At 40.1% G+C, this 10,409-nt stretch overlaps 1 protein-coding gene across 1 annotated transcript; it reads right to left on the bottom strand.

Moving 5' to 3' along the window:
• Positions 1 to 255: 255 nt before the first annotated feature.
• Positions 256 to 1,693, bottom strand: LOC122699835 (serine/threonine-protein phosphatase PP1-gamma catalytic subunit). The gene has a single exon (XM_043912235.1). It carries the CDS (start codon positions 1,516 to 1,518, stop codon positions 547 to 549), a length of 972 nt encoding a protein of 323 aa, XP_043768170.1. The 5' UTR covers positions 1,519 to 1,693; the 3' UTR covers positions 256 to 546.
• Positions 1,694 to 10,409: the final 8,716 nt, after the last annotated feature.

Genomic DNA, 10,409 nt, shown 5'->3' with positions numbered 1-10,409 from the left:
GTGTATAGCATGCCATTTCTTTACTGCATTTTTAACCAGATTTTCAAGTTTGCAACCCTTCTGCAAGGTGGACCTGGGGATTATGGGATGGGGGAGTCCGGTGGTCCTTTCTTTTTTTTTTTTTTTTTGTATCCAACAGTATGCATTTTATGACAATAACATGTACAGATTGAGCACCCTAGGGCTCTCTTTATATCCTAAAGAAAATGAGCATTTACATTATTCATGGGCTCTACTGAATTAAAAAAAGATCAGTTGTACACTCACCCCTTAGACAGGGGACACTGTCCTGAGTGTACAGCTTTAACACCATCATTAATGTTGTTTGTAAAAGGAACAGGGAACTAAACAAAACATTTTTCCTTGGGAGTGGAGAATCTGTCATTTGCTGTTATAACCAGCAAATACCATTCATTAAGTCAAAAATGGAAGGGGGAGCCCCACAAACACTATTTGAGCAAGCTGACCAACACACATTACAGTTTTAAAAATGAAGGTTATGTACTATATGTTACAAGTCCCAACTAGGCAGTATCAAAATGACATCTATTTCTTTGCTTGCTTTGTGATCATACCCCTTGGAGGTGTGACAGGTCTCGTGGCATTTGGCTTCTTTTTCTCTGCAGGCTTTAAAATCTGAAAAGAACACATTAGTGTTTCGTCCACACTCATCATGGCACCTGCATTGTCAAACTCTCCACAATAATTGGGCGCAGAAAACAGAGTGACCAACTGCCTCTTTGCAAAAAATTCATATCCATCTTCAACCACCTGATGGGCTCTACATATAAGATCCAAATCATGCTTATGGAGAAATTTTGCAACCACTTCTGCACCAAATGTGAAGGACACTCCTCTGTCATTTTCACCCCAGCCTAAGACATCTTTATCGGGGTCAGACCACAAAAGATCACAAAGAAGACCTTGATCTGGTACATCAGTTGGTCGCATAATTCGCCGAATCTGCTCCATAGATTGAAGATCTGGTGATAAACCTCCATGACAGCAGAATATTTTCTCATCCACGATGGCTGCTATCGGTAAACAGTTAAAGCAGTCTGTGAAAGTTTTCCATAGTTTAATTTTATATCTTCTTTTACATTCATCATAAAATCCATATATTCTATTGATGCTGGCACATTCGTGGTTTCCTCTGAGAAGAAAAAAATTCTCGGGATATTTGATTTTGTAAGCCAACAAGAGGCAGATAGTCTCCAGTGATTGTTTTCCCCTGTCCGCATAGTCCCCAAGAAACAGGTAATTGCTTTCTGGCGGGAAACCACCATACTCAAAAAGTCGAAGCAAATCATAGTATTGCCCATGGATATCACCACATATCTTGAGTGGTGCTTCAAGTTCTAGCAGGATAGGCTGACTGAGAAAGATCTCTCGGGACTTTAAGCACAGTCCTCTGATTTCATTCTCCTGTAGCTGGACATTTTTACCAGGCTTGGACCCTCTCACTTCCAGCAGCCGTTGGATGATGCTGTCGATGTTGAGTTTATCTATATCCGCCATCGCCTTCCCACCGCCGACCTTCCCGCAGCGGCGCCGCCGCCGGCTCACGCCCGGGATTCACACCTCCTTTCCCACGCCACGAGCACAGAGATGGTGGTGGCGGCGGTGGCAGAAGCCGCGGTGGGTCCCCGCCAACCGCCCCGCTCCCTGCTTCCTCCTTCTCTCCCCACTGGAACCACGACGTCCGGTGGTCCTTTCTAAGCGCTGGCTCTATGAAGCAACAGGGTTGGGCAGCTGGTGGGGGGTTGGGGAGGTAAGGGGGCTGAGCATGCCGGCTTTACAAGCAAAGGGACCTGGTTTGAAACTGGGTTTCATAATTTACTGATGTGTAAAAATAAAATACATTTTCCTTATTTTTAGAACAGGGAAAATAACATAACCTAAATATTTATAAGACAGATTTTTAAAAGGCAATGCTAATGTAGTATTTTGTGATCTTGCAAGGAATGGGAGCTGTGGCTTAATTTTACAGCTTCTTTGTGGCTTCTCTGACATTCCTGCTGCCTCACCTTCCCTGGTGCTGGGAGAAAAATCCTGGGTGGCTTGATACATATTAAGAAGGAATGGTAAGTTTTGTTTATATTTCTAAATATAAGCACCCCTTAACTTCAGAAAACTAAGATCATGGCATCTGGTCCCATCACTTCATGGCAAATAGATGGGGAAACAGTGGAAACAGCGTCAGATTTTATTTTGGGGGGGCTCCAAAATCACTGCAGATCGTGACTGCAGCCGTGAAATTAAAAGACGCTAACTCCTTGGAAGGAAAGTTATGACCAACCTGGATAGCATATTTAAAAGCAGAGACATTACTTTGCCCACAAAGGTCTGTCTAGTCAAGGCTATGGTTTTTTCCAGTGGTCATGTATGGATGTGAGAGTTGAACGGTGAAGAAAACTGAGTGCCGAAGAATTGATGCTTTTGAACTGTGGTGTTGGAGAAGACTCTTGAGAGTCCCTTGGACTGCAAGGAGATCCAACCAGTCCATCCTGAAGGAGATCAGTCCTGGGTATTCATTGGAAGGACTGATGCTGAAGCTGAAACTCCAATACTTTGGCCACCTCATGCGAAGAGTTGACTCATTGGAAAAGACCCTGATGCTGGGAGGGATTGAGGGCAGGAGGAGAAGGGACGACAGGGGATGAGATGGCTGGATGGCATCATCTACTCGATTGGCATGAGTTTGAGTAAACTCCGGGAGTTGGTGATGGACAGGGAGGCCTGGCGTGCTGCAATTCATGGGGTCGCAAAGTTGGACACGACTGAGCGACTGAACTGAACTGAACTTCAGAAAGGAAGATTGTCTGTTGTCTGCTTTGTTTAAAATTTCATTTATGTGTTCATTATCAAAAGTTAAGATCTGAAAACACAGGGGGATATGTAAAAGGAAATTTCAGGAAATAAGTAAAATACAAGTGATTTGCAAAGTATACAGGAAATACCACAATAATAATTTGGGAGGCAGTGTGTGTAAAGGTTGCAATGTAGTTCCTGGGTCCAGTGCATGTGTTTAGATTCTAGCTCCATGACTACTAGCAGGGTAACCTCCAGCAAGTTACTTACCCTCTCTGAGCTTTTCCTGCTTATCTGTAAAATGGGCAAATAATAGGACCACATCACAGGGTTGACGGAGGATTAAACTGGCAAAAAGCGTTAAACAATGTGTGTTATTTACTTTGATTACTTAAACTCTCATAAATGTAATTCCAACCAGAAAAGTGTTTCAGGGAAACTTAATGCTTTCTGATAGAAACTTTAATTGTGGTTTATAATTTCATTACTAACATAAGGTGGTTGTATTATTACCTCTCTGCCATGAGGTCTTATTTCTTTTGATAAGCATGGCCGCTGTAAATAGCAGTAAGGCAGCCTTCCTCAAAGCTGACTTGACTTTGACCTGTTTTGAGAAAGCAGGTTGTCCTCTTCACAGGGAGATCCTGGAGACTCTCAGAGCAGCCCCCCGAAACAGACAGAACCTCTGCCTCCCTCCATGGGAGTCACATTTCATAGCAACATCATCAGTTCCCTCCTTCAACACAAACCTGGAGAGCCTAGGAAGACAGTCCTGTCAACACTGCTTATGACTTGAGGACTCCAAAGAAAAGTTCCATGAAGATATAATATCAGTGTGGGATGCACAAATCTTTTTTAAAAATCTGGCCTCTTTTATGACTTTTATGGGTCATGTTTGGGTGAGATGTTCGAAACCAATGAAGTATAAGACCTGGGGCAGAACTCCTAATCTTTTTAAGGTCCTTGGACAGTGGTGTCGACTCCTCTCCTGTTCTTGACAATGATCACTTGATAGTCTTTGAATCAACAGTAAAATGGAAAGGAAGAGACAGTCTGACCTGGACCTTAAGAGGATGCTGTAGAGGGCTTACAACAATTACCTGAGGAAGATGCAGCCTGATGGGCACTAAAGCAGAGATTAATAGATTCAACAGCTGCTTGATGAATTTCTCTGAAAAGAGAGGCTTGAAGGACACTGGCAGAAAGAAATGGGAGAAAACATAAATGGCTTGTGAGAAAGAGCCAAATGGCCTTTTCCTGTTTCCTAAGAGACTGAATCTCCTGGGCTGGGGAATGCGCTGTTTCTTATAAGAGCTTCTGAAAATGCACTTTCTTACCAAAATTCAAAGCAGGGCCACAAATCATTTATAGGAGACAAAAAACAATAAGCAGTGTCAGCACGGAGGAATATATTTTACTTTGCTCTGCCATGAGGAATTATGGTGGGCTGTGATGAGTGGAATATAAAGTAACATAAGTTGCCTGTTGACAACAGGGTTTGAAATTATAAAATGTAAAACCAGTACATTTCCTGCACACTGTGAAACAGCTGGGGGGTTTTTATGGCATCTAGCAGGATCCCATGCCATCTCTCAAAACCCTATAATTCTGTAAGCACGTTAAGTGCATCTTAATATTTATTCTGTTTGTTTATTTAGCTTCAAGGATTTCACAGGCAGTGCTGCATAGAATCAAACGTAAGGAAAGTGATCAACACGGCACTGTGCTGTCTTTAAGAACACCAGGTCCCGGCTCTACTAAAGGATGGGTTGGCCATCATGTTCAAAGTGCCAGAACACCTAGGCAGAACAGAATCTTTTCCTTGTAAGAAAGGGAAAGAATGACTCCAGCAAAAATTGCACAGGAATGTCTCCCTCCATAGCCTGTCTGGAATCTAAGTATAAAAATTAAGTCTTTTATGAGGTTGACAGCAGCAGAGTTCATATAAGATCCCTTTAAATGACAGATGGTGATAAGCAAGTCAACACTTTATGTGTTAGACTTCAGAGGTGTTGCAGCCACTGACCCACATTAATGCAGTGCACAGACAAAAGGCAGGAAGCAAAACTGTGCGCTGAGCATCCCACCCTAAACAGTGATTGACTGTATTGTCTGTCTTCTGCTTGCTTACCCGAAACTCAAGCATGTCAATCAATCAGTACAAAAGACACTGATTGCTTAAAATGCTTTGGCTGTTACACTTGTTGTGGTTTTATGTTTTAATCAAATATCACATTTTCAATTATTATTTATAGGCTGAACTCCTGGGACACAATACTGACTGACAATTTGTTGGGACTTGGGACAGTGTCGGCAGTTAATGATCTGCAGAGGAGCAGAAGGTTGGGAAGGGTGTGTGGGGGGTAAGTCCCAGCTTGGGTGATCCCCCAGCTTGGGGATGCAGCCCACCACCGTACCCGGAAGTAGATTCCTGCTACCTGAAAAAGGCAGAGAATCTGAGCAAATATCTTCTCCCTGTTTGAGACAGAGGTCTTCTCTCTCCTGATTGCAGGGTCAGGCATTTTGTGAGGGGAAGCATTGCCCTTCACACAGCAGTTTGTCAGCTGTCAGCAGCTCCTGACATGACAAAATCCCAAAGCAGAGGGACTGGGGCTGCGTAATACAGAAGTGCCCAGTTGTCTGAGTTGAAAAGAGAGGAAAACATCAGATGTTGCTTTTCAAACAAAGACCCAGTTTCATGCTTAACACCACAAAGATAACTTGGTTTTCTGTTCTTAGGATTAAAAAAAAAAGGGGGGGGAAAAAAACCCACCAAAAAACCTTTGTACCTTTGAAGTGAGAGCAAGCTATGTGAAACGAATTTTAACCAGGTTCTGCCAATATCTATCAGCACCAGCATTTCATATTGCAGATAATAAGCATCTGGGAAAATGACAGGCGAGAGCAAGGGAAATCTGGAGGCGAGGGCCAGAGTTTGCAGGATCCAGGTCAGACAAGGCTTCAGAAGACTTTGGGGATGAGGGTGTGACCAGAGATGAGAACATGCTGAGTGCCCATGTTCTAAGGTGTAGATTTTTTTAAAATAAAAAAATACATTAAACAAAGACATTGGGGGGTTAGTTTTCCTTTAACAATGCCCACCCATAAGGGAAATAAATGTGCCGATGTAGAGAAGACTTAATCATAAATGAATGGAGTATGTAGCTAATTATTCATGGCAATAATTAAAAATCATTTATTAATAAAGTTTATGAAGACTTTCTCCTCTAGATAAGGCAGAGAAGTTGTAATTCCTTTCCACTTACAAGAAAGAAGCCAATACTGTACCAATAAAAAAGATGTCACATCTTCCCCAAAACAGCACGTTTTAAGATTTAGTGCGTGTGACATCTGCAGATGGAAAAACAGATGATATCTGAGAAATAAAGAGTAATATAATCATGAGGGCTTGGTGAAAAGTTAATGTTTTAAGACTGCTTGACAACACCAGAGAATTTTTAAAAGAACATGAAAAGAAAATGCCTTAACCACAGCTGGTGGACATAGAAAAAAAAGAAAAAAAACAGAGCACGAGATTCAGTTATTAATCCTGGTCGCTGCTTCTTGGATACTGAAAAGAGAAGTCAAAAAACCAGAAGCAAGTTCAACAAAAACCTCTAGTATGAGGCTTTTTCTGGGTAGAATTCTCCACTAAGGGAAACAAGAAATCATATTGTACTGAGATTGATAGCTGGCACATCAACCATGTCTGCAAGTCTGTTATTTCCCTATGGTTTGTCTTTTTTTTAATTCGCTTTCCTTTTTTTCCCCTTTAAGACTTTGTATATGTGTGCGAGTGTGTGTGTGCGTGCATGTGTGTATGTTTAGCATTAGCTGTGCAGAGATAAAAACAAGTAAATTTAGTTAAAGGTAGGGAAGATCATGTGGTGACACAGCACTGGAGTGACTGGGAAGATTAAGGGGCAAAGAACGCAACTCACCAGGTGACCTGAGCCATGAGATTAACTTCCCTGGGCTTTTCTTTCTCACCTACAGGAGGAGGCTTTAACATCAGGCTTCTGGGAGACCTTTTCTAAGCTTGATATTCTACAATGTAAATGTTCCCTACATTTTCCCAAGAATAAAGTCATCAATGATGCATGTGTAACGTAGGGTGGGTTTTCAATTGCACACACAGAGAGTGACAATAATTTTAATTGCATTTTGTTGTACTGCCTATTAATTTTAGTTGCATTTTGTTGTATTTCCTATTAATCTTGGAACAGAACTTCTATGTGTAAAGAAAACTGCAGAGGACACAACAGCTTAGAACATAATTGTTGTGCAAAAAAAAATTCAATTTAGTCTAAAATTTTGCATTAATCTAAGGTTAAGTAAAAGGATACTAAACTGAGGGTTAGATTTCTGGGTCTAGATTTTGCTCTGTTAGGCTCTTGGCAAAGCTTTTATTTTCCTTTACTTCAAAGTGAAGGGGGGATTCAGGTTAAATAATTTTTTAGATGACTTTACAACTCCCTTTTCACGATGTCCTGAGAGAGTGTGTGTTGTAATGAAAAAATCTGTTCTTTTCTGTCAGTGAGCCCTGGACCTGATACACAGCTCTACTGTTCCTTACTCTGTGGTGTGGGTCTTAGAACCTCTGTTAGATTTTCGGATTATTCCAGGCATAAGGATGCATATAAAGTGTGTGTGGCGGGGAGTTGGAGGGTTGTACATGCAACTGGATTCAGAGCATATTAGGGAGTATTATGGAGCCTGCTCTGATTTCCCTTTGATTCTGAGCTTTTGTACCCACAGCAACTTCCATGGTTTATATACAATAATCTGTCCCCCCCCAAAATATTCATCATACGGCATAAAGCCCTTTCATTTGTATGTGAATAACTCAGTTGAAGTTGGGACCGTGTCACACCCTCCGAAGACTTCAGAGGCCACGGAGATTACCTCTCTGGTCGCATTCACGGCAAAGCACGGAGCCTCAAGTCCTGTAACTCGTACAAGTAAACCCAAGGGACAGAGCTCCACCTTAGCAGGGAGTCCATATAAGCCAAGACTGACTCCTGAACAAACCAAGAAAATGAAATGCCTCCAGTGAAAGGGCTCTCAGGCTGCCCCCCAGAGATAAATCAGGTGGGCACACATCCACCCATCTGTCTATCACGTCCATGTCACCTAAATTATGTGACAGATATGCCCCAGAGCCAGAGCCTCTCCCACATCAATTCTGCACTGTTAACTGAAGAAAAGAGAGGTTCTAGAGGAAAAGAAATAATATGGCAAAGAACTGCCTTTCTTAACATCTAAGCATATTCACATGCACACACCGCTTTTATATATTTCTAGGGAGGAAGCATAAAAAATGCCATTTACACTTTGCAGAAATAAAGACTGTATGAAATAGTTTGATTTTAATTTTATATTTTTGGAAAGAGTGCTAACCTATGTGCCAATGATGTGGAAATGTAGACACAGAAGCCAACACTGAGATCACTTAGTCTAGTATTATTTTAGAGGAGAAAACGGCTTTTAAAAATGGTTGCCAAATATATACCTATGGCTGATTCATGTTGAGGTTTGACAGAAAACAACAAAATTCTATAAAGCAATTATCCTTCAGTTAAAAAATAAATACATTCTAAGAAATGGTTGCCATCATTTCAGCATTACTTCACTTCATATGCTATCACTTCACTCTCTGAGTCTCCCATGGCCCTTGATTTAATTCAGAATTAATATTTTATACACAACCTGGTCACCAGAATAAATGTTCCACCAAGGAGTTAAGTGATTTATGCATTCATGTCATTGTTCTTCTAATGCCATTTCCCAGTGGCTGCATGTTGACCACACATTTTTATGTGGCTAAGAACCTCAAAGAAATACCAAATGATTAAATTCAAAGGGTTCTTGGTGTAAATCAAGCTTTTATAGACAGAATAAGTTTGACCACCAAGTACTTAATTCTCAGCCATGCTGAAACAGTAACTCCGTATCTCGTAACATAACCTGAATGTAAAGTTAAATTGTTCCACGCTCAAGTTTTTCCAGTGTCCACGTCATGTCCTAGTAGAAGAAACAGTCTCTTAAAATAGAATATTTTTCTTCATTAGCAACATTGCTTCCAGTAGCAAGGAGAACAACTGGTACATTTATTTACCCAAGCCAGGAGATACTAGTATTTTGTAAATCATACAACAACTTTCCTAGCACCAGAGTCAAATATGGATCCTACTGTAATCAAATGGGATAGGACAAAGCACTGAAGCATGGACTAATTTCATATAAATCATGCCTTTGGCAATTTTAGGAATATTTCCACTAGGTTATAAGTCTTTAGGTAACTATTTAATCATCTAGAGTTTCTGATAAATGAACATTCCTCTCAGGAAAGTACACTGGGCTCTGGGAAAACAGAATCCACTCTGTTGGCTTATTCACCCTGAACAGAGGAAATTCTCATATTCTACTTGGGCATCTGAACTCAGGAGAAAAGTTTGGATTGAATTATGCCTTTATTTCAGCATGGTATAATTTCTACTCTTATATTTTCAGAGTTCTGGTAGGAAGTCAGCCAGGTTGATAAATTGATAAAATTAATTTTCTTGAGTATATTTATTAAATGATTCATTATCTTATTACTAACATCTATTGAGCCTAATTTCTTCATAAATACTTTATCATCTCTGAATTTCTTCATAATTAAACATAATGCATAAAAAGGTGAAAATCTGATTTTCTTAAATACTTAAAAGTCAAAACTCTTGAAAAAATATTGGGGGCCCAAGATACTACAAGGTTTCCTGAAATGTATGGGAAACCCTAACCAGATCATCAACCAGATATTACAGAGTCAGAGCTAAGATTATTTTTTGAAATTTAACTAATTCTATTAATAAAGTATGTGCATATGAGTATTAGGAATCTTTGTTTCTTCAAGGAGAAAAATGTACTAGTGTATTTATAATTTTTTTCTAGCTCTTTATAATGTTTGCATAGGAGAGAGACACTCAAGTTAACTAAAAGTGACACATGTTGTTCTGCCTAAAGAGTCACTCTTTGCCTGTTATCTAAGAATAATTATTCATAGTGTCTGATTTCACTTTCAGAGACACCCTGCTTGAGAAAATAAACTATGTGATCAATATATATATTTTAAAAAAACAACACCTGGGATTCATTCTAAGGGTATACGAGAAAGTAAGAAAGCGCAAGTAACTGTATCAGCCACAGATAGCCAGGCAAGATGGAAAGCTGGAATTCTGTTCAGAATACCATCATACTCGAGAGACCCAATGGTAACTCTCTGTAGTCAGAGTGCAAACTGTGAGCAAAGGCAGAAAGAACAGTAAGGAAATTGTTAGTGAAGGCTATACAAATGGCAAGAGAAGTGCTAGCAAAGTCTGAGAAAAATGGTGAGAAAATTTTTATTGAAAGTTGGAAAATGGTACCCCATGTTGTACAGTAATAGAACAGCTATAAAGCAACTGCCTGAAGAAATGTTGAAGAAAGAAAATATACTTTATATGCTCTGAGATCTTGGTAAGATGATTTTCAGATACAGTGTTGAAAATGGCAATTGGCTTCTTTTAAATGAAAAGATTTAAAAGATTTCTTTAACTGAAAAGAAAGAAGTATTC

This window comes from Cervus elaphus, chromosome 9 (assembly GCF_910594005.1).
Source record: "Cervus elaphus chromosome 9, mCerEla1.1, whole genome shotgun sequence".
Lineage (NCBI taxonomy): Eukaryota > Metazoa > Chordata > Mammalia > Artiodactyla > Cervidae > Cervus > Cervus elaphus.
The sequence above is the reverse complement of the archived record's forward strand: the minus strand, read 5'-3'. Positions and strand labels throughout refer to the sequence as shown.

What these genes read in the sequence shown, in the direction of transcription:
- LOC122699835 (XM_043912235.1), bottom strand. Translation starts at nt 1,518, where the DNA reads ATGGCGGATATAGATAAACTCAACATCGACAGCATCATCCAACGGCTG.